General features: G+C 45.0%; 1 protein-coding gene across 2 annotated transcripts in view; it reads right to left on the reverse strand.

The window, feature by feature from the left end:
• Window positions 1–22044, reverse strand: part of GPC4 (glypican 4) — a 118895-nt gene extending 96851 nt beyond the window's left edge. The window contains exons 1-2 of one of the 2 annotated variants that reach the window (XM_025373136.1): window positions 21919–22044; window positions 21321–21583 (exon numbers count right to left, since the gene is read on the reverse strand). In XM_025373136.1, the coding sequence (XP_025228921.1) occupies window positions 21321–21480 (160 nt within the window). In that variant the 5' untranslated portion in view covers window positions 21481–21583; window positions 21919–22044. Of the gene's footprint in view, window positions 1–20984; window positions 21177–21320; window positions 21584–21918 lie in introns of those variants that run through there. The other variant, XM_025373137.1, reaches the window with a different exon arrangement.
• Window positions 22045–25040: the final 2996 nt, after the last annotated feature.

Raw genomic sequence — 25040 nt, forward strand, 5'->3', positions numbered from 1 at the left:
TTGTAGTTTAGGTTTAACCCATTCTCCCACCAGCCAACAGTTTAGCTGTTTCTGGGAATATTGCTGAACTAGGTTTTTAGAAACCAGAGTAGATGCAGGTTCCTGGCCAGAACTAAGAAAGGGTGAATCTGGGAAGTGCTTAGAGGAAAAAAAAAAAAAAAGAAAGAAAGAAAGAAAAAAAAAAAAAAAACCTGAACTCTCAGAACTAATGCCCTGGGTTCAACTTCACATTTCCTTCGCTCCCCCACACACCTCTAAACAGAGGAATTTGGCATGTGCTGATGTTAGACTAGGCTTTAGGCATAAAAGGGGAAAGTTTCCTTCCTTTCAACCTTCTGAAAGAAAGATTATTAAAAAAAACAAAATGTATCATAAAATTGAACTTAAGGAAGTTATTCAACAGAAGCCAAACACACAGGAATGATCATTGCTATATTCCAATATAAAACCAAACACACAAAAACACACATTCGAAACACCAAAAACAATCTAAATATCCATTTGTGGTACATATAATAGATTACAGTACATTAACTTAAGGGAATATTATTCAGCCATTTGCAATTTTTAACTGTATAAAACCACAAAAGCATTTTTATAGTTGTTATACTAAAAACAGCAAATACACCCAGTAATACATACTACAATTTAAGCCATATAAAAACATATGCACGCCAGGCACAGTGGCTCATGCCTGTAATCCCAGCACTTAGGGAGGCCAAGGTGGGCAGATAACTTGAGGTCAGGAGTTGGAGACCAGCCTGGCCAACATGGTGAAACCCTGTCTCTACTAAAAATACAAAAATTAGCCAGGCATGGTAGCGGGTGCCTTTAATCCCAGACACATGGGAGGCTGAGGCAGGAGAATCGCTTGAATGGGGAGGTGGAGGTTGCAGTGAGCCGAGATTGCACCATTTCACTCCAGCCTGGCTGACAGAGCAAGACTCCGTCTCAAAAAAAAAAAAAAAAAATATATATATATATATATATGGATTGGATCGTGATATGTAAAACATATAGAAGTTACTCTTATCACCACTGTATTCTATCATCTCTTCAACTGGAAAACATTTATCCTACCATAAACCATAATCTCTGGAGTTCTAATGACAGTATGACAACTCTTAGTGCCAGGTACAAAGTCCTGAGAGCAGAGTTGATCAGGGCAAGGAGAAAAGTGGGCTGAAGAGAAGATGCTGTCCAGTTCACCCCAATTATTTCACTTCCAAGTTCTAAAGTGGCTTCAGTACACAGGTTCTTGCTTCCTCAGTGTGCAACTTTTTCCAGGTTTCTGGCCACTGGAGGTAGCTGTATTTATTATTGTCATCATGGTGTTGGTAGCTACTTATCAGGAGAACTCTGACTCAGAGACTAAGAGATATGATCTCATACAGAAGAAAGAAGCAGTTACCACTAAAGACAGAAAGAGTTTGATTCTTTAGTCTAAAGACCCAAGACAACTCCATGGACCTAAAAGCCTGACTTTCTCACCTGTTGTTTTGGTTGATCTTCTATTGGAAGATCAGTAGAAGAAATGGTGATGTGAAATTATGTTGACAACACTGATTATTAAGCTGTTTAGTGTCGTTTACATAACAGCCTCCATAAAACATTCTTTCTAGATTGAGCAACAACAAGAAAATACCTTGCCTGAAGAGCTCTTATGTTTCTTTTTATCAGATAAACAAAAAATGCATAACCAGTTAGTGCTCCTGTTTTACCCAGCTACCCGCAAGCCCACAGTTCATTCACTGTAATAGCCTTTCAAAATTATTTACTCCATTTAAAATTCTCCACTCCATCCTCCATCTTTTCTATTTTCTGTTTACATTAAATGGGTTAATCTACATGATGCATTCAAAATAGGCCCATAGTGAGTGCTCAGTAGCTGTTACCTATTGTTATTAAAATAATAATAATTATCATCATGATTGTAGGAATCCTATTGAATATGATTAAATAATTTTAAGTAGATAGGGCTTATAATACCTTTAAAATTTTTTGGCCAGGCATGGTGGCTCACACCTGTAATCTCAGCATTGTGGGAGGCCAGGTGGATGTATTACCTGAGGTCGGGAGTTCAAGACCAGCCTGACCAACATGGTGAAACCCTGTCTCTACTAAAAAAATACAAAATTAGCCGGATGTGGTGGTACATGCCTGTAATCCCAGCTACTTGGGAAGCTGAGGCCTGAAAAAAAATTTGAGGCCTGAAAAAAAATTATCAATATTCACTGATTAAAAGAAAACAAATATTAGGAAAAGAAGAGAGATATGAGATGAGAAAGGAGAGCTCAAGTTTACAATAAATTGTCTGAAAAGGAAAACTGGCACAAAGTCAATTGCTTCAGTGGACAGAATTCAATATAACTAAGAAACCTAAGTTATATGGTATTAGAAGAAATCTTCAATACTTTACATTTACTTAGTGTAAAATGCTGTTATTCTTTCTTAATGATCAAAATTTTCCTTCATTTCAAAAGAAAATGACTATCACAACTGAAATACTTTAAAGTACAAATTAATGGTCCCTAGGAAACTGCCTGCAGTTGAGGTTATACTTTCAACAACAGCATATACTACTAAATATACAACATTAGAAAAATTCAAGGTTTGACACAACTCTCTGATCACACATCTGGTAACTGTTGAAAATAGCGATAAATTCCTTTACCATCAATTTTTGCTCAGAAAACTACTTAATACTTGAGGCAATTTATATTTGGCAAATGTAGCATCTAAATCTACATTCCCTAAATGTCATCCCAGGAAGCCACAAAGCATTGGCATAACACTCATGCATGTAACAGAGATTCAAAGACATTTCTGAAATCAATAACTGCACCAAATGCAATCATTTCCCTTTATTCTTAATGATCAGCTTGCATTCCCCTCACATTAAAAACACATCTCATTTTTTTTAGTTGTTTTTCCTTTCTGAAAAATATGAGGATACAACAGCTGCTAGGACTTCAAGAAGAAAAACAAATATCCTGTCCTAACAGCTGAATTGCCATTAGTCTCTCGTTAAATTGGTTGATTACAGAAATGCCTTCTATAAATTTGACTTATTGGAGGGAATATAGGCTGAATTATACAGTATTTTTAAAGAAACATGAACTTATCACTTTCAAACACGAAGTGACCACAGGAAGTATTGGCAACTAAAGCAACTTAAAGACCTACTTTAATAAACAGATATTTTTGTAATTAACACAATGGTTTCGATTAAAATGGTTGTTCCTGAGGTGTTTGGGAATAGTCTCTTTCCCTATGTAGGTGTTAAACATTTCCTGATATAATATTTACACCATTTATTTGCTTAACAAACCTTTCATTACAGACCCAGCAGAGAGATAAGCATGCTTATCCCCAGAATCTCATTGTATATCACTTCATTCTTGAGCTTAGAAGCTAACCAAGAAAATCTCAGCACTCCAAGAGAAACACTAAAAGATTACTGGTAAAAATGGCAAATGCTTTGTCTGTTTCTAAACTAAAGCAGAGGCTGGGCGCAGCAGCTCACACCCGTAATCCCGGCACTCTGGGAGGCCAAGGCAGGCAGATCACTGGAGCCCAGAAGCTCAAGACCAGCCTGGGCAACATGGCAAAACCTCGTCTCTACAAAAAATACAAAAATTAGCCAGGTGTGGTGGCACACGCCTCTAGTCCCAGCACTTTGGGAAGCTGAGGCAGGCAGATCACTTGAGCCCAGGAGTTCGAGACTGGCCTGGGCGATATGGCAAAACTCCCTCTCTAGAAAAAAATATAAATATTAGCTAGGCATGGTGGTGTGTGCCTGTGATCTCAGCTACTTGGGAGGGTGAGGTGGGAGGATCATCTAAGGCCGGGACGTTGAGGCTGCAGTGAGCTGTGATCACACCACTGCCCTCAAGGCTGGGTGACAGAGTGAGACTTTGTCTCCAAAAAAAAAAAAAAAAAAGCAGAGACAATCACACACCCATAAACTTAAAGCTAAGTTTAGATAGTTAAAGATTGGTTTGCTCTGTCATAAACTCATGCAGCTCAGCCCAAACCCTGAATGCCTCCTAGAAAATGGACCATTAGAACCATTAGAAGAGAAATTAAACACTTCTATTCTTAATCAAAAAACTTATCCTTATAATAATAGTAAGCTGAGGCCGGGCACAGTGGCTCACGCCTGTAATCCCAGCACTTTGGGAGGCCAAGGCAGGCAGATCACCTGAGTTCAGGAGTTCGAGACCAGCCTGGGCGACATGGTGAATCCCTGTCTCTATTAAAAATCCAAAACTCAGCTGGGCATGGTGGTGGCTCACCCCTGTAATCCCAGCTACTTGGGAGGCTGAGGCAGGAGAATCACTTGAACCCCGGAAGCAGAAGTTGCCGTGAGCCGAGATTGCCCCATTGCACTCCAGCCTGGGCGACAGAGAGAGACTTGGTCTCAAACGAACAAAATATAGTAAGCCTATAGTATTTAAAATAGGGCATATACCATAATCTTCATATTTAAATTCATATTTAAAGTAGGGCCCACCTTAGTCTTCATATTTAAGCAAACTCGCCCCTTGCCTACAAACTTGCTCCCAATTTACAAGGCAGTCGGTTCGCTGCATTAAATAGAGAGGTTGGGGCTTCAGCCTTTGTCATGGCTATGCAGTGTGCCCTTCAGAAGAGGGGTCCACATTAGAAAATGGCTGAAAACACTTGCTTGTAACCCAAAAACACTGAGATGTCACAGCTACTCACGTATCTCTAGGTAAAATTGTCAGGGATCCAAGCTAGTGTCTCTATACATACCCTAGCTTCAGGGTTCCTCACTAGGACTTTGAATTTCTGAACAAACTAAGACATAGGGATCTATCAGTCAGGTGCCATGGCTCACGCCTGTAATCCCAGCACTTTGGGAGGTTGAAATGGGTGGATCACTTGAGGTCAGGAGTTCGAGACCAGCCTGGCCAATGTGGTAAAACCCCTCCTCTACTAAAAATACAAAATTAGCCAGGTGTGGTAGCATTCACCTGTAATCCCAGTTACTCGGGAGGCTGAGGCAGGAGAATCACTTGAACCTGGGAGGTGGAAGTTGCAGTGAGACAAGATTGTGCCACCACACTTTAGCCTAGGTGACAGAGTGAGACTCTGTCTCAGAGAAAAGAAAAAAATAAATAAATAAAAAGAAATAGGGACCTATCTCACAGTGTTCATCTAAAATTCTGAAAAAACAATCTTTCTTGAAATACAGAAGACCTCTGTTCTCAGAGCAGCAACATGTGGCAAGGAAGGTTCCTTCCCATCCTGTTATGATAACTGCTAGGACTTATCACTCAGGCTGCATTTGCTTACAATCCTAAACTCCCTGGCCAGCCTCTGCACTTGCTCCCTGCACAGCCAGGACCCCCCTCTCCTTGAGACAACCTGCACACGCAGTCACCATTGATAAAGGCTTGGAGAGGGAAGGAATCTTGTTACCAACTGACAGGTGCATTCCATCCACATTTTGCTAAACCAGAGTTTTACTATTGCAGGGCCAGAGGGCTTCATCTTGAGTCACTCACCAATCAAATGACAGTATTTCTGTGGTCTCTATGAAAATGAGAGTGGACTCAGACCTTTCATAAAAGCTAAAGGCTTTAGCACTAATTGTCTGGCTCCTCTGCAGACCACCTAGAGAACAGAAAACAACAGTGCAAAGTGACACAAGCGTTAACTTTGCATTTCCCAGTGCCCCTGTAAACCCAATCCTTAAAATGATGGCCACAGTATTGTAAACAAATGTGAATCTGAAAGAGCCAGTCCTTCAAGGTGGATCCCAAGTGGTTAACTGGGCCTAAGTTTAAAATAGAAACAAGAGGTCATTTGCTAACGAAAGGTGACACACTTCCTCTGAGTTTCCTGAAAACACCCACCTCTGTTTAACTTTGGGACTTTCAGAACTCCCCTGAGGCAACCAGTCAGAGCTCACCTGTACCAACCAATCAGGGCTCACTTGTATCAACCAATCAGGGCTCAGTTGAGTCAACCAATTGGAATTAAGCAAATTTCAGTCTTTCATTTGCATAACACTAGCTTAGGAACCTGGGTGTGAACTTTCGTTCTAAAACCAGAATCCAGCCAGGCACAGTGGCTCATGCCTGTAATCCCAACACTTTGGGAGCCCAAGGTGGGCAGATCGCTTGAGGCCAGGAGTCTGAGTCCAGCCTGGCCAACATGGCAAAACCCCATCTCTACAAAAATTAGCCAGGAGTGGTGGTGTGCACCTGTAGTTCCAGCAACTTGGGAGGCTGAATTGGGAGAATTGTTCGAACCTGGGAGGCAGAGGCTGCAGTGAGCTGAGATCACACCACTGTACTCCAGCCTGGGCGACAGAGCAAGACTCTGTCCCAAAACAAAAACAACCAGAAACCAGAAGCCTCTCTTTGGTCTCTGGAATGTGCACTTTTGTTTTACACTGAAGGATGTGTCTCCCCAGTTTACAAACTGTTCACTGGAATGAAATCTTTTTCCTCCAAATTCCTTTCCAGAGAACTTTTGTTCACAATATGCAACCATGTAAGCCAGGATAACTCAGGCCTATCTTCCCTGCACCACTGCACAAGTGCTCTAGGACTCATCTCAGGATCCACTGCCAGAAACACAAACCCTGGCCATTCACTGGAGGCAGGAGCTTGTGATGATGTAAAAAGCACTACTCCTAGAAAATGAGAAGGCCTTATAGGCCCATAATGTTCAAGAAAACTATGCTTTGCCCTGATTGCCATTCCCTTACCCCACACCCAAGACCAAGGGCTTCTCCTTGGAAGTAGTTATCACAACTGTAACTAATTGCCAATTTGCAGAATTATTGAATGACTCAATGTCTGTCTCACCATTTAGACTGTGAGCTCCATGAGGGTGAGACCTGGCTTGTATCCTTTTTATTCACTGTTCTGTCATCAGTGCCTAGTAATTAATAGGCACTTGCTAAATATCTGCTGAATGAATGAATCCAGCCTAGGCATCCCCTTTCTACAGATGGCAGTTCATATGTATAATCTCATATTCAGAAGTCCTAAAGAGTCAACTATGCCCCCTGAAAGCTTTTTGCCTAAGAGCAATCTATTTGCAAGGAGTACTCATTCATGTATTCATTCAACAAACATTTTTGAGTATTAGCCAATGTGGTAGACATTGAGTATAGGGCAGTGAATAAAAGAGGCAAAGCCCCTGCCCACAGGTCAGGTGGTGATAACTAAGAAGAAAGCAGAGAGGAAGGAGGACGAAGTATATGAATATATGTGTGTGTCTGCAGGGGGTGGGGGCATGGGGGTATCCTATTTTATTTTTTTTGGGGGGGGGAGTATCCTACTTTATACAGAGACCAGGAAAAGCTTCTCTATTAAGGTGACAGGTAATCAAAGGCCCAAAACATGTGAGGGAGTGAACCATGCTGCTATCTGGCAGCAGGGTGTTCAAGGCATTGAAAATAAGAAGTGCAAAGGCCCCTAAACGTGCCTGGTGTGCTTGAAGGAAAACAGAGAGACCAACATGGCTAGAATGGGATGGGGCCTTAGATAAAGATAAAGCCTGAGAAGAGAAGACCTCGTGGGCTGGCACAGGAGAAGGCAGATGTGCTCATAAGCCTCGATTTTCACTCTGGTTGGCATGGGGAACCATTGGAGCATTTTGAGCAAAGCAGTGATATGATCTGATTTAAGTTTAAGAGAATACCATCACACTGACTGCTATGCTGAGAACACAGGCTGGCGAGAGCCAGAGCCAGAGAGCTAGAGCAGGGGAACTGATATGGGCGACTGCAATAATCCAGGCAAGAGGTAATGAGGGGTGAGACCAGGATAGTAGTCACTGAGATGGTAAGATGACAAATTTTACATATATCTTGAAAGCAAAGCCCAAAGGTAGAGATTATGAAACATTAGCTAAGCTGAAACATATCCCATCCAATCACCTAAATCTTCATTCAGATTACAAGAAAATTGATGCAGTCCCTTATTTTGGAAGGTTGTTATTTCATCATTTGCTCTCCAACCTAAAGAATACAAGAACATCTTCTAAGACTGCCTCACTGCTTAATAATCCATTGACCTCCTACCAGAAGAGCCTCCCAGAATGTGTCCAGGCCCATCAGATCTGAGAGGGCAGAAAGAAAAGCTAGTTCCAAACCGGGGGTAAACAACAAGGCAGAACATTAACCAACCAGCCAGCTGAGGGCATTTAATTCAAATTCAGTTTAAAGTAAACTCATTTCACTACTCTCCTTTAAAAAACAATATCCCCATAAACACAAAGAACTAATCCTTACCATAGCCTCCAACATTCTGGTGACGTGTGATGTTTAAGGACCATTTCTAAAGTACACTGGTAAAAGGTTGTCTTATTTTACTTTTTAAAATCTTAACATGGGGAAATCGTCTATAATTAAGGCAATTTTAACAATAGTAGATAATAATTTGACTATAAATTGTAAGGAATGTAATGACTGCTTATTCTGGCACCAAAAAAACAAGACTTTCTGTGAAGTCACTGCCAAGAAAAATGATACTCCCACTCAGACTGGACCATTGCAAGTAGTAACTGCTAACCACATGCTTTACACTGCAGTTTGCAAGGACACAGTGCTTTGTTTTCATCTCTGACCAAACACTACACTGAAAACTCAATGGAGACAAACATGTGGTGAAATAGAAACAATAACTGAAGGAAAAAAAATATTCTGGTGGCTTAATGCTTGCTGGGATGACTACGTCAAGGGTTTGGTGAACTAAGGAAACATCTACAATCCAAAAGAAACAACTTCCAGCCTGCTCTGGTAGGTAGAAGGTGAACAGAAGAAAGAAGACAGGCTTTAAGAGGCCTGCAAAAGCCAAACTGACAAAGTGGCTTTGTGAAGAAAGAACTAGCATGAAAAGAATGGCTGTGATGAAGCAGAGATCAAGCCCTGACCCAAGCCTCCAGGAGAAGACAGAAGTGAGCACCTAGTAGAAAGGCTGATGCAACAAAAAGGGGCAAAGGTAGCCTCTTCTAAAAGCACCTCTGAGTCCAGGTACAGTGGCTCATGCCTGTAATCCCAGCACTTTGGGAGGCCGAGGCAGGCAGATCACCTGAGGTCAGGGGTTCAAGACCAGCCTGGCTAACATGGTGAAACTTGTCTCTACCAAAATCAGCCGAGCATGGTGGCAGGTGCCTGTAGTCCCAGCTACACAGGAGGCTGGGGCATGAGAATCACTTGAACCCAGGAGGCAGAGGTTGCAGTGAGCCGAGATTATGCCATTGCACTCCAGCCTGGGCAACAAGAGCGAAACTATGTCCCAAAAGGAGGGAGGGAGAAAGAAAGAGAGAAAGAAGGAGAGAAAGAAAGAAAAGAAGGAAGGAAGGAAGGAAGGAAGGAAGGAAGGAAGGAAGGAAGGAAGGAAGGAAGGAAGGAAGGGAGGAAAGGAAGGAAGGGAGGGGAAAAGAAAGAGCACCTCTGCAGGCACAGCCAAGTTACTGCTAATGTCTGAATGTCTGGAACAGACAGCATAAGAAGTAGCAATCATTTGTCTACCGGGATTAAAATAAACCACATGAAATACTAAGCGCCCACCTCCAAGCAAGCCAAGAAAGAGCACCACACTCTAGGTTAAGGGTTAAGAAAACACGTTTTTCTTTTCCTTTCCTTACTTAGGCATCTAGTACTGAATGTATGCAAAAGTTACCCAAAAAAATGAGATAGCTTAAAATAATTAGATTTATAAAGAGTTATCTTAGCCTGTTTGGGCTGCTAAAACAAAATACCAAAGACTGGGTGGCTTCTAAACAACAGAAATGTATTGCTTGCAGTTCTAGAGGCCAGGAAGTCCAAGATCAAGATGCTAGATTGGGTTCTGGTAAGGGTATGCTTCCTCACAGAGGGCCATCTTCTCACCATAATTTCATGTGGCACAAGTGTCAAGGGTTTTCTCTGGGGCCTCTACATTCATGAGGGTTTACTTCCCAAAGGCTCCACCTCCTAATACCATCACCTTGAGGGTTAGGATTTCAACATATGAATTTTGGAAGAATATAGTAAGACCATAGCAGATATGAATAAAGATATCTCATCCTGGAATGAGTACAGAAGTAAAAAGTCATGCTTAAGGTTCTTGAGCACCTACCACCATGCCATGCAGTGTGATAAGAACCGGGGATACATGGTCTCTCAGATCTGGCATGACAGGACACATAGAGCTGCACTTTTTTTTTTTTTTTTTGACAGAGTCTCACTGTCGCCCAGGCTGGGGTGCAGTGGTGTGATCTCGTCTTGCTGCAATCTCTGCCTCCCGGGTTCAAGCAATCCTTGTGCCTCAGCCTCCCGAGTAGCTGGGAGTACAGGTGCACACCACCACACCCAGCTAATTTTTGTATTTTTAGTAGAGATGGGGTTTCACCATGTTGGCCAGGCTGGTCTTGAACTCCTGGCCTCAAGTGATCTGCCTGCCTTGACCTCCCAAAGTGATGGGATTACAGGCGAGAGCCCCACACCCAGCCGAGCTTTGCTTTTTTTTAAGGTTCAAACAGCTACACAGTCAGAGACTATCCTTAACTTCTAGTGTTTCTTATGATTATACATTTACCTAGTTTGGTAAGTGTTTACAAGGGAAATCAATATTCAAATGTGTCACCCTTAACTAGGAACCAACTGTTGTTGACTTCATGTCAAAATGTCAGTTTCCTAAACTGACCACAGCAGGTAGTACAGTACCAGGAACTAAGTCAAACTTGGATGTTCTAGAGGGCTTTCAAAAGAAGGTGCAGAGGGGCTGGGCGTGGTGGCTCATACCTGTCCCAGCACTTTGGGATGCTGAGGAGGGATCACTTTAGGCCAGGAGTTCGAGACCAGCCTGGTCAACATGGTGAAAGCCCATCTCTACTAAAAATATAAAAATTAGCCAGACGTGGTGGTGCACGCCTATAATCACAGCTACTTGTAAGGCTGAGGCAGGATAATCTCTTGAACCTGGGTGGCAGAGGTTGCAGGGAGCAGAGATCATGCCACTGCATTCCAGCCTGGACAAAAGAGTAAGACCCTGTCTCAAAAAAAAAAAAAAAAAGAAAAGAAAAGAAAAGAAAAGAAAAAAGAAGGTGCAGAGGAACAAAATCATAAACCACAAGCTCTGAGGTGAAAAAGCCACTGAATTAATAATATATATCATTAACATTTTTTTTTTTTTTTTTTTGAGACGGAGTCTCGCTTTGTCGCCCAGGCTGGAGTGCAGTGGCCGGATCTCAGCTCACTGCAAGCTCCGCCTCCCGGGTTTACACCATTCTCCTGCCTCAGCCTCCCGAGTAGCTGGGACTACAGGCGCCCGCCACTTCGCCCGGCTAGTTTTTTGTATTTTTAGTAGAGACGGGGTTTCACCATGTTAGCCAGGATGGTCTCGATCTCCTGACCTCGTGATCCGCCCGTCTCGGCCTCCCAAAGTGCTGGGATTACAGGCTTGAGCCACCGCGCCCGGCCCTTAACATATTTTTTAAAATAAAAAGACAAAGTGATATGTAGAATGACTCCTTGTTGATCCAGCACTGTTGGGAAACTGGGTGCTCTAAATAGGTAAATGTGTAAGTTAACTAAATTTCCCCTTTTTTAAAGGGTGGTTTTCATATTTTGAATATTTCTAATAGAACTTTTTTTTTTTTTTTTTTTTCTTTGAGACAGAGTTTCAAGCTTGTTGCCCAAGCTGGAATACAATGGCTCGATGTCGGCTCACTGCAACTTCCGCCTCCCAGGTTCAAGTGATTCTCCTGACTCAGCCTCCCGAGTAGCTGGGATCACAAGCATGTGCCACCACGCCTGGCTAATTTTGATATTTTTAGTAGAGACAGGGTTTCTCCATGTTGGTCAGGCTGGTCTCGAACTCCCAACCTCAGGTGATCTGCCCACCTCGGCCTCCTAAAGTGCTGGGATTACAGGCGTGAGCCATCGCACCCAGTAATGGAACTCTTTCTAAAATGTACTTTCTGAACTTTTAAATCAGAATAAGCCAAACACCATTATTTAATACTATAATGAAATGTACTACTGCCCTCGATAGTTATGGTTACAAAGGTGGCTTTGAGCATTCGCCCATTCTAGGAGATCTCAAACTGCCAAGACCAACAAGTTCTAGGTCTCCCGTTCAGCTTCTGGTCACCCTCCAACTGTCCTCTCTCACTTCTTCCAGATGTCAAGTCTTACCTGCCTCCAACACAATCCCTTCCTGTGATTCCCATCGGCCCCCAACCAGTACCATTTGCTACTTCTAATCTGCCATAGACTGGGAAACTGGATAACTGAAGCATTTTATCTTCTCACGTATAAACCCTATCTACCTAATTTGAATGCAAGCTCCTCAAAAGCTTGATTCCTGCTTGACACCTCTTGGAATCCCCTGCACCCAGCATACTGCTCTGGATACAGAAGTCATTCAATAATTGCTGATAATAAATTTCTGAAGGCCTTTTCTCCACATAGAATGCATGGGCTTTATGACAGCTGTTTCCATCATTTGGCTTTTCTGCTTACTTCCACATTCCCAGCTGTGTTCTGGACGGTTACACCAGCTAGAAGCCTAGGGATTTACTGTACTTCTATTTCTTGATAAGATACTTGAAGAGAATGAACACATGGCAAAGAGGACATTAAAGTAAGGGATGAAGAGATTTTTTAAATTTTACCAATAAAGAAAAAGGGAAGAAGTATCACCTAGCATGTTGACACTTAATCAATAAATGACAGCAAGGCTGGATTCCTTTCTAATTCTTTCCAAAACATTCTCATTGTCCTTGTCTTATGTCTCTACCTGCAGCAAAGCATCACCCAGTTGTGGTTCACACTTATATCTTGATTGAAAATATTTTCCTCCATGTTTGACACACCTTTCTCTTAAATCCAAGTTAGCCAAAATTAAAACAACCATGCACTGAGTCTAAACTAAAGGCTTTATCTCAAACAACACTTCGTGATAAATCTCATTGGAAAATTTAGAATGATAGAATCTCAGAGATGGAAGGGAACTAGGCCGGGCATGGTGGCTCACGCCTGTAATCCCAGCACTTTAGGAGGCCGAGGCGGGCAGATCATGAGGTCAGGAGTTGAAGACCAGCCTGGCCAACATGGTGAAACCCTGTCTCTACTGAAAATATAAAAAATTAGCCAGGAGTAGTGGTGCACGCCTGTAATCCCAGCTACTCGGGAGGCTGAGGCAGGAGAATCACTTGAACTCAGGAGGCGGAGGTTGCAGTGAGTGGAGATCATGCCATTTCACCCAGCCTTGGCGATAGAGCAAGACTTTGTCTAAAAAAAAATCTACCATGGGCCAGGCACAGTGGCTCATGCCTGTAACACCAGCACTTTGGGAGGCCAAGGTGGGTGGATCACTTTAGGCCAGGAGTTCAAGACCAGCCTGGCCAACATGGTGAATCCCCATCTCTACTAAAAATACAAAAATTAGCCAGGCGTGGCAGCACGCACCTGTAGTCCCAGCTACTCAGGAGGCTGAGGCAGAAGGATTGCTTGAACCCAGGAGGTGGAGGCTACAGTAAGTTGAGATCACACCATTGCACTCCAGCCTGAGTGACAAGAGCAAGACTCCATCTCAAACAAAATAAATAAATTTTTAAAAAATACACACACACACACACACACACACACACACACATATCCATCCATTCATCCATCCATGGCCTTGTCCCTCCTGAAGAAAGTATTATTTCATTGGTATGGGGTGGTACCCAGGTATTAGTATATTTTAAAAGCTCCCCAGGCGCCAGGTGGTTCAATTTCACCCCATTTTTCAAAGAGGGAAGAACCTCACCAAAGGTATTTGACAACTAATTTGCCAGAGTTAGGCTAGAACTACTCATTCCAATAAGCCATGTCTTCTCCACGTAAACTACTCCATCTACAACAGTGGAGTCTCTTCCCTCCTTCACTCTTCCTCTCTGTCCAACTATCCCCACTTATCTCAAAGTAAATATATTTTCTGAATATTCCTTGCCTTAGAATCCCATTGCATAATTTTTTAAAACCTAAATGATGTATATCTGTTTCTCTGTATCCTAATGCTTTTTCTTCTCACAAAGAACCCTGAGAGATCAATCAGGCACAGTTTACCCTTAAAGAAGCCATACTGCTTCTCCTCAGATAGGCTGGACTCAACCTACCCTTTTCACCATTATTATCACACAGGCCATCTTTCAAATCCCTTGCAAGGTTCAACTTCAATTCTCTGTCAGCCCACTTAATTTCTAGTTTGTACCTGAGCCTTGTCAAACCTAGTGGACTTCCCTCTTCTGGCTTAAACTCCTTCTATTTTGTGAAAGATGCCTTTTTCCCCGAAGCAGCCTCTTTTACTCTGCCAGTTAGTCATGCCGGGTTCTTTTTATCTTCCCCCAAGCAGTTGGTCTTTTTGATGTCTGGCACACATTTATCTGGGCTTCCAATAAGATGTTTTTACATAGTTTCCAGGCTTCCTGGAGGTTATTGACTTTTTTAACTCTCCCATTCAATTTTTTCCACTAATTTCTAACATTTGTTAGAGTTTCTTTTTCAAAAGTTGAATACCTGGCTGATGCAGCTCTTTGATTTTTCTCTCCCACCAGATTGCTGAATTAAATGCATCAGAACTTAAACATAATATTTCAAATTACCTCCAGGATGGAATCGCTTCATGAATTTTCTGCACTTTCATGTTCTCTATAGTAAGCAACAGATGTTTAACCAAGTAGATTTGAAAATGCTAGTTTTTACCTGTTTGTATTTTAGTATTCTGTTTATTTATATAAAATATTCTGATACCCTTCAAAGCTTGTGTTCTTCTTGGTAAAGACAATAAACTTGAGTTTTTTTGTGTTAAAAGGTAACTGATGCACACTGAACAAGCTCTATGTTCTGAATCTAATGTGGTAAATTTGCCCCAAATTGCCTAATCACAACAGTCTCAACTGTTCATTCTTTAAAGAAGTATATCTCAAGGCATTAAGAAAAACAATTTTGAATCTTTCTGAAAAAAATCCTGGCCAGTGCAGTAACTCATGCCTTTAATCCCAGCACTCTGGGAGGCCAAGGTGGGCGGATCACCTGAGGTCGGGAGTTCAAGACCAGCCTGACCAACATGGAGAAACCTCATCTCTACTAAAAATACAGAATTAGCCGGGTGTGGTGGTGCATGCCTGTAATCCCAGCTACTCTGGAGGCTGAGACAGGAGAATCGCTTGAACTCAGGAGGTGGAAGTTGTGGTGAGCTGTGATCGTGCCATTGCACTCCAACCTGGGAAACAAGAGCGAAACTCTGTCTCAAAAAAAAAAAAAAATCCTACAAGCATTCAGTTATTAATGAAGTGGTAAAGACAAGCATGCTCCCAAAAGAATAAAAATGTCCTCCAAGCTATACCAACATATGCAGATTTACTTTAAATTTATTTCATTCAAAGTGTTTAGATCCAGGCCTGGAACAGTGGTTCATGCCTATAATTCCAGCACTTTGGGAGGCTGGATCATTTGAGGTCAGGAGCTCAAGACCAGCCTGGCCAACATGGTGAAACCACGTCTCAACTAAAAATACAAAATTAGCCAGGTATGGTGGCACACGCCTATAATCCCAGCTATTCGGGAGGCTGAGGCAGGAGAATCCTTTGAACCTAGGAGGTGGAGACTGCAGTGAGCTGAGATCATGTGACTGCAATCCAGCCTGGGCGACAGAGACTCAGTCTCAAAAAAAAAAAAAAAAAAAAAATAGCCAGGTGGTAGTGGCTCATGCCTATAATCCCAACTACTCTGGAGGCTGAGGCAGGAGAATTGTTTGAGCCTGGGAGGCAGAGGTTGAGATGAGGCAAGATCACTCCACTGCACTCCAGTCTGGGCGACAGTGAGACCCAGTCTTAAAAAAAAAAAAAAAAAAAGCGTTTAGATCCAAAAGATTCCTAGGAGATCAAGAGACAGGCAGTATACTGCCTATCAAGGCAGTATAATCTCATTACAGCACTAGTGTCCTGACAGAAAACACAATAGAATTATCTATGTCATTCTCCCACTTGTTTAACAAATATTGCACTGACCTACCACACTTGGTACTGCTACCTACAAACAAGACCAGGAGTTGCCATCTTTGCCCTCAAGTTGCTTCCAGTTGAGGAGAGAAGACAAACACGTGCCTGCGCAAACAGTTAACTATAATACAAGGCAGTTATGTACGAAGACCATGGATCTGGTTCCAACAGGGAATTAGGAAGAAGCAGGCACATAACCCTGGCAAGTTCAGAAGTGACTCAATGAAAGAAGTATAATTTGAGATGCTTGGAGCCACTGAAGCTCAAAGCACAGGAATGACTCTAAATCGAAGCAGTGATGTAAGGAAATTAAGCTGTCGATGTTCAGGATAGAACAGGGAGTTAGGAGGCGGAGACAGACAAGAGGCAGGTAGACCAATTAAGAACTATTTAAAAGGGGAGTGTGCTGACAGACCTCCCTGTCTTTATCTCTTGCCTTGCCAACCCTTAACCCAAAGAGCCACTAGTTATCTTCCTAAAACAGCTTGACTGACGACATTCCCCTCCCTCAGAAACCCTCATTGGCTCCTCAATTGTATTGTCCAGGAAATACAATTTATATTCCTTCTACCATTAACAATAGATTGTCTGTGTCTGGGTTTAATCAGATGTGACTGGATCCTCTCCACTATAATGCGAAAATTGTGCTGTTTTGATGATGGTCCCTTACTAGTTAGCTGAAGGTCCTTCCATAGTTTATATCTCAACAACCTCTATGGGAATAAAGAAGGTACTTTTTTGTCTTACTATCTGTACAACATAGCATGAACTATACTCTAGAACAAATAAGACCTGGGTTCAAATCCCACCTCTGTCATTCACTAGCTATAAGATTGTGGACATATTTCATAATCTCTTTGAATCTGTTTTCTTGTCTGTAAAATGGAGATAATTCTGATGTCATATGGTTGTTGTGGGTTTTAAATGAGAGAATCATGTAAGTTCCTTGGTATAGGGCCAGGCCCAGAGAAAGCATTCGATAGCTACGAACCCTTATCATGAGGCCAAAATACATTTTTTAAAACATAAATGAGAAAAAACCTCAGTGCTAAAACAGTTAAGGTCATTGGGGAGCCAGAGAGACTCACTTCCAACTGCCTCAGATTAACACCAATGTTGTTTCCCTTGTATAGATAACAAAAAAAACTTCCTTTTTCATTCCTCAGTCTAGTCTCCAGTTAATCCTGAAATTGCATGCGACCCCACGTGAATCAAATAAAAAAGGAAAACAGTAATTATGCTGAATCAGACATTTTATATTTATATGTTCTAACCAGAGACTGAGCTGCAGAAGCCAGAACTTTTACTAAATTTTTTTTGAACATGTCCAGAAGATACCTCCTGTAAACTACTTGGGACAATTTCTACAGTGATAGGCCCTATGGTTCAATTTGACCCTCCCCAAGTGAAACACAGAGCCAAACTGATGATTCCAACAAAACAGGAGATCACAAATTCATTGCAAAATCCAATACATTACTTAAGGTGGGGAAGGGGGACTACAAATCTTAAAGACACATGCTGTGTGTCATATATAATCAACTCACCATTAGAAAGTATTGCTACCTCTCCAACACACATACACATGCACTTTTTTTCCACGTAGTCATAACAGCTTATAGAAGTCCTGGAATCCTTTGTGCATGTACATATGTATGTGTGTGTGTGGGCACATGATCATATGTGCATTGCTCATGAACACAAACGCGAACAAGAAATAAAAACTCCAAAACTGCAACTAGGGCACAAAGTTCTGAGTATCATTCAATGTCATTGTGAAGAGGACCTTTGGCAAGTTCATGAACGCTTCTAACCCATTGCCTCACTCTTAAAAACAATTTCAACATAGATGAGTAATAAAATGCCCATTGTTGCATACCCTTTACCTTTCCTTTGTCTTTATGGAGGGAGGCATAACGAAAATGGTTAGATTTTTAAACTTATTATCATTAGCATTTTCATTTTTACTAGTGAACTAGCTTTACCCAGTTAATATTCTATAGTATTAGAGTCCTAAATCCCTTCTGTCTTTGAAATGCCTGGGCACTCCCTTCTTGTCATCTGTATCACTTGTATGGCACTTATCACCACAGTGTTGTATTCTAATTTTGTGTGTGCCTGGTTTATCTCCCTACTAACAGGAAAGGTCCTGGTGGCAGAAGCCCCTCCTGCCTTTCTTGCTGTCTCCACAATGCTGAGCAGAAGATACTGCACATAGTAGGAGCTCCAAAAACACACAGTCATTGAAATCTGAACAAAAACATAACCTTTGTGTTAAAGATCCCTTTTGATCATGGCACCTGGGCTCAGCATTATTTGAAAAGCACAGGGGTCAAGCAGACAGGCAATGCAGGACCTCAGTTGGAAGCCCTGTCAGCATGATGTACTCCCTGACACCCTTGAGAGCACATCAGATTATCCTAACTATGATCATAAAGACTGAGACTCCTCCAGAACATGGAGTATTCTTAAAGCCTGTTCAAACCTCTAGAAGGCAAGTGCAAGGCCATCTGGAATAAAACATTAAACTTGGGCTGAGCCTGGGGTTCAATGAGCTAGGAACCCAGACTTTGTGATACTTCACCTGGAAAATGATCCTGGGTGTTTTGCACTGAAAAAAGCACATCCCCCATCCCAGGGAAAGTGCCTGGCAATTAATCCATTCAGACCTAGGCTGAATACAAGTCACTATATTGACTATCCCCCTTAAAAAATGACCAAAATTATCTGAGTGTAGCCCAGAGAAGACAAGGCTAATGTATGCATCTGGAGAGGCCAGGGCAATGGTAAAGATTATGCCTGTTTCTATACTGGCCGTCTAAAGGTATTTACTTGGGTCCGTCTGTGTTGTGACAGTGTCCTAGACTCAAATGAATGCCTCTAACACTCCACATTTTTGAGCCATTCAGTCATGCATTTTTGTTATTGTTGAAAGTGGTGCGAAATTGCACTGCATGAGCTAAAGTCCTTGGTGGTCTTCCAAGGATTCCAGCTAAAAAGGCACTTCCTTTGTTCCTCAGGAGAATGCAGTCCAGTAGGTCATTCAAAAGGGGAAATAAAAGCAGCAGCCCTGGGAGGCAGATGAAGGACAAGACAAAAAGAATAAAACGTTTTGGGTGTGAGCACATTAGCTTCCATTTCCTGCTGCTGGTCACTAATAACTCCCCTATCTTTGGCATGGGGGAATGTCCAGATAGACATATATGCAAATATCCCTCAGGTGATTTCTGGGGATGATGACAATCAAAGGGAACACCCTTTGTTCCCTTTGATTTGAAGAGTCTCTGAGCACCCTTCAAGCTTCCTTTTTCCTGATATGCTGGCTGGGGAAGATGCCCTGCCACAGCGAAAGACTGCACAGAGCAAAGTTGGGGAAACTGGGGAGGGCAATTTCACAACCCCACTCGCTGAATGCCTGCAGTCAGTATCAAAGGCACATATTGTTTGCATGAGCAGAAGATGAAACCTTGTCACATTCCCATTAAGTGCAGAGCTGCATCTACCCCTTCAAAATGTGGGAATGACAACTGTAACCTTCACGCCAATCATCTCCACTGTGCCCAGGCCCAAACTGTGCAGGGCACAAAGGCCCCAGGTTTGACCTGCAGAGCCCCCAAGCTTCAGCGGCTGCTAGTTCACTTCATTTTTTTTTTCTGGCGGGGCGGGAGGAAGGGGAAGAAAGAGGGCTTTTCAGGGCTCTACAACCAATAAAATCGTGCCGCTTTAAGGACATACTTGAGCTCCCGAAAAGACAGGCAACTGAAGGGCAAACAGTGTCTAATCAGTAGTGAGCATGTTATTTGGTAACTGCCAAGGTGCAGTGGGCGCCTGGGCTGCTCCAACAATTTCTTCGGTTCTATTTCTAGACAGATGCCAGTTACACTCCAAAAGTTCCCAACAACTTCCCTCAATTACCTTTGTAATTTATATGTAATTGATGACTGCACTTAATCTCCAAGGTTATTAATAGCCCTTCCAAAAAATGACCCCCAAATCTTCCTAAGCCTTTGGAAGCGCCTGGTTGAAATTACAGTATTTCCTTTGCTGGCTGCCCGCCCCACCCGGAGACCAGCACGGCAAGGCAAAGGCGCGCTCCACTCACTTCCATGAAAGGTTCGGAGTGGAGGCTCGGCCCCCCGGGCTCGAATCTCTCACTCCTCCGTTAGATTACGCTGGCCACCAGCCAGCTAGATTCATGGTGCTTTCTGAGCCCCCAGGGCGAACGGGCTACCTGCGCGGCCCGCGGAGCTGCGCGCAACAGTTGGCCGCTGCTAAGAAGAGAGTGCGACCCGGAGGGGACCCGGCCGGACACCGCCGCCGGCCTCGCTGGGAAGGACGCAGGGCACCCGCCGAACGCTGCCTCCCCAGCGGTCGGAGAGAGGGTTTCACAAATACCCCCATACACGCCCCCATCCCACCCCACCGGCGCCAAAATCCGGTGAACTTTCTCACAGGCTAAGCCGTCTCTATTTGCATAACCATCTCCAAACTGAGATTCAGGTTTCCTGTAATCAGTCCTTTCAAAGGTCTGTAATTGAAAGTGCAATTAACCCTTAAAATGAGGTAAGAAAAAAGAAAGAGGGGAAAAATACTCCTCTGGTCCGATACCTTCCGGAAAGTAGGAGAGTTCCCAAAAGTCAGGGTTTGGAGGGGTGGAGAGTAGGGGTAGTCGTTTGCTTTTTAAAGGCGACTTCTAAAGCCGTTGAGGCTACTAAAACTCCTAATCCGTGTCAGCGGTTCAAGAGAGGCGGGGAGAGAGTTTTAAAAGAACATCAATGAAACATCAACTCAAGTTCCACGTTTTGCGACCCCCAGAATCTAGCAAGCTCCGGAAGGTTTCCCTCCACCACACCCCACTGGCGACCTCCACCCCTACCCGACCTCTCGTGGTCACCCATACAACAAAGCGGGGCGTCCTATAAGGAGTTCAACCCGGAAAAGGCGAGGGAGCCTGTAACACGCACTTTGAGGACCAGTATCCCCAGGGGCTTCCCCGGACGGCGAATAATGCAGGGGGGGAGGGGGAGCGGGGGTGGGGAGCGGAGCGCGACAGTGGCACCGGGCAACCCGGCGGCTCCCCTCCGCTGGCAGTGCTGGAGGCGGGGAGCGCCGCGCCCGCGGGGAACGTCCTGCGCCCGGGCTGCCTGGCTCTCTCGCTCGCTCCTGCTCTCTCGACTGCCCATTTCTCCCTCTAGTGTACCTGCGTCCGGCGCTGAGGGCGGCGGGGCGGGGAAAGGGGGTTGCAGCCACCTTCCCGAGGTGTCGGTCTCTACGCCCACCTCCCGGGGGTGCCCACCTACCGTTGATCTCGTGGAGGGGGGCATCGTTCTTGTTGAAGCCTTTGGACACGTAAAGACGTCGCACTTCCGAGCAACTTTTCGACTTGAGCTCGGCAGCCTGCAGCAAGGCGTTGAGCACTGCCAGGGTGCAGAGAAGCGCGGGCAAGCCGAACCGTGCCATGGTGCGGGCCGGGGCGGACGCGTTCCCACCTTTGGGACTGGACGGGAAGCGGCGCTACGGCAGCGGGCCGAGGGCTGGCGGAGTCGGGGACTAGCGAGTGGAGCTAGAGGGAGAAGGAGTTGGAGTTGGTGGAACAAGCGAGCAGGCGGAGGAGACGCGGGGCAAAAAGTAGAGCTGGGCCTCGCGTCAGGCAACGGTCGCCGGTGCCAGGCGCCGGGCCAGGGTAAAAGGAGGAGAAGGAGGGCGTGGAGGCTGCGCGCGGCCCAGGGAAGCAGAGGCGAGGGCCGGTGACCTCGGGGTTCCGCGGGGCAGCGAACCCGGCAAGCTGGCTGGCCGGCGAGGCGGGGACGTGGAGAAGGAGGGAAGGGTGGCAGGCGCCGCGGGGACCGCGGAGGGTGTCGGCGGCGGCGGGCGTTCGCTGCGCGCGGCTTGCGCTGCCCTGGGCTGGTCCGCTCGTCCGGCTGGATTCGGCTCGGCTGACTCTGCCCTCCGCCGCGCGGCTGTGCCCTTCTCAGCTCTGCCGCTGATTGACTGGCCGGCGTGCGCGGCGACGCTCCGCAAACTTGGCCAAGCGGGCGGCACTCGGGGGGAGGGGGCGGGCGTCGGGGGGGCCGGAGACAGGCGGGAGCACGCTGGGCCGGGCCGGGAGAAAACCTGGAAGCCGGGCTGGATCCGGAGCGGTCAAATCCACTTCCTAGGGGGCCGCACCGGGCGCCCGGCGCTCCTTCGCATGACACGCCCCACCCGGCTCCTCCTTCCTCCCCTCCTCCTCGGAGGCGGGGAGCCAGCCCACCGCCCCCCAACCGCGAAGGGAAGGCCAACTACTCCGGGCTGAAGGGTCCAGGTTCTGGGGACCGGGACGGCCTGGGACTTGTCCCCGAAGCCCACGTCTGAGCCGCAGGCCTTGCGCGCGGCCACCTGACCCGCCGCCTATGGGCAAAAGCCGCGCGGAGCCCCTTCCGCCGCGATATCCGCCTCCCCGCTGCCATCCCGCACCCGCGGACGCTCGTATGCGCGCAGCTCCCGGGCTGGGCGGGGAAGGCGTATTATTTACATTGTTTCGCTGCAGGCAGCGGGGGGATTTGGGGCTCTGAGCTCGTCCTAGAGCTTCACCTGGTCTCCCCAGACCTGCTTCCCATAGGACGGTGCTCGTGAAACACCAATTTGTCCAGGACCCCGTCAGGCATTCTCCTTCCCGCATTCGCAACACTCCACCCCCTCGACGCCACTCCCACCCCGACCCGGTTCTGCTACAAGTCTAACCGAACCCTGAAGCGGGAAAAATCCCCAACCGCGAGGTGAGGGGGCAAAGTGAGGGTTGACCGCAGAGATCTTGGAGACCATTTGGCCCAACCCTTCCTTCTATTAGGTAGGGGAACTGGGGCCCAGAAATGGGAAGCGACTTGGTAATAGCACGCCGGGGTAGGGGGCGTCGAATTTCATGGAATAATGGTAACCCAGGACCCCCAAACCCCCTACCCACTCAAGCCCCATGAGAGAGACTGACACCCCTCTGGGACTCAGTCCCCACTTTTCCACCAGAAAACTGGAAATGGGCGAGACTTCCTATCTTGCAAGCTTTGTCAGATTCCATTAATGAGTGTTTTTTGAAGCTCCCGGGGCTCCTTAAATGAAGGGAACTGTGCAGCTCGGGAACTTGTCATTACCGTTGTTATTGTTACAATCTTCTTTAAAAGGTTGGGGTGAGAAGTGCCTCAGACACCTCGGGAGTGTGCTGGGAACTGGACAGATAAAAAGGGCTGGAACTTATTATTTGGCTAGACTCTCAATTCCCATAAAATTACATAGGGCAAAGATACGAACCATCATTACAGTTATCACCCTCAGAGGGTTTGTTGAGACTTTCTCCACTGTTGTTTGTAAACCACGTTGACATGGCTGGCTATGAGGAGCTGTTATTTTGAATGCCCGCTTGCAAACTCTTCTACATTTTGTTAACAGACCATCAACATAAACAGATAGATTGTGACCCGTCTATAACTGTGACTTCCAATTTCTGTGGGCTGGCAGAACATTTAACTCTGAAACTAGGAGAGCAGTTTTTTTTTTTTTTTTTTTTTTTAATGTGCAAATTCAACTACAATTGAATTTCCTGCCATTTTCAAGACTTTCCTTAAACTGGTAACCATCAAGTCCTGAAGGCATTGCTAGGGCTTAGCTGAGCACTTTTAATTTTCATTGATTGATACATTTACTTAAAGATGTTCTTCACCAAGGAGAACATGCTCTGAGATACAACCAACATTATTATAAAATGGAAGCCAGTGACCATAAGGGAGAAAATGATACTCCTAAACCACGAAGGCCAAATCAGAAAGCTGTTTCTCACACCAACTAGGAGGAACTCATTTGTTGCCGCAGCCCCCGCCCCACCGGGTTTACTCTTGCTCTTCCTCATAATGTATTATTAACCCAAACTTGAGCCTTTTCCACCAGAAACAGTAACCTCTGGCTACAGACAGATCTGGACAAGTCTGAACTTTACCAAGGGAGGCAGGAACCCCAAGCCCTGCTCAGAGGCGGCTCCCACTTCAAAGCCTCCTTTCATTTAAATACAAACAGGGTGAACAACTGGCAATCTACGAAACAAATACCATCCAGAAGGGAAGCTTTTCAGATGGGCCAGAATTCCTTCTTCCCTCTCCAACTCCCATCCCTGCTATCTTCAGAAGAGGCTTCTATTTTTTTTTTTTTTTTTTTTTTTTTCTGAGACGGAGTCTCGCTCTGTCGCCCAGGCTGGAGTGCAGTGGCCGGATCTCAGCTCACTGCAAGCTCCGCCTCATGGGTTTGCGCCATTCTCCTGCCTCAGCCTCCCGAGTAGCTGGGACTACAGGCGCCTGCCACCTCGCCCGGCTAGTTTTTTTGTATTTTTTTTAGTAGAGACAGGGTTTCACCGCATTAGCCAGGATGGTCTCGATCTCCTGACCTCGTGATCCGCCCGTCTCGGCCTCCCAAAGTGCTGGGATTACAGGCTTGAGCCACCGCGCCCGGCCTCAGAAGAGGCTTCTTAGTGGAGATGCACCTACTCCTTGTAAGTTCTCTCAGCGCCAAAAAATGAATTGGAGGCTGCATCTCCAGAAGAGGCTTCTTAGTGGAGATGCACCTACTCCTTGTAAGTTCTCTCAGCGCCAAAAAATGAATTGGAGGCTGCATGTTAAATGCAAAAATCAATGACTTCTCAGGCTGATTAACCTTCATATAACCTTTTTTTTTTTTTTTTTTTAGTATAAAGCACACACTTAGGCAATTTGGTACCATTTTAACCATTTTGAAATGCACACTTCAGTGGCATTTAGTACAATCATAATGTACAGCCATCACCACTAGTTACAGAACATTTTCATCACTCCAAAAGGAGACCACATACCCATTAAGCTCTCAAAGTTCCTTCTCTTCTCCCTCCAGTCCCTACAAACCACTAATCTACTTTGTCTCTATGGATTTGCCTATTCCAGACATTTTGTAGAAATGGAATTATACAATACAGGGCTTTTATGTCTGACTTCTTTCACTTAGCATCATGTTTTCAAGGTCCATCC

Source organism: Theropithecus gelada, chromosome X (assembly GCF_003255815.1).
Source record: "Theropithecus gelada isolate Dixy chromosome X, Tgel_1.0, whole genome shotgun sequence".
NCBI lineage: Eukaryota > Metazoa > Chordata > Mammalia > Primates > Cercopithecidae > Theropithecus > Theropithecus gelada.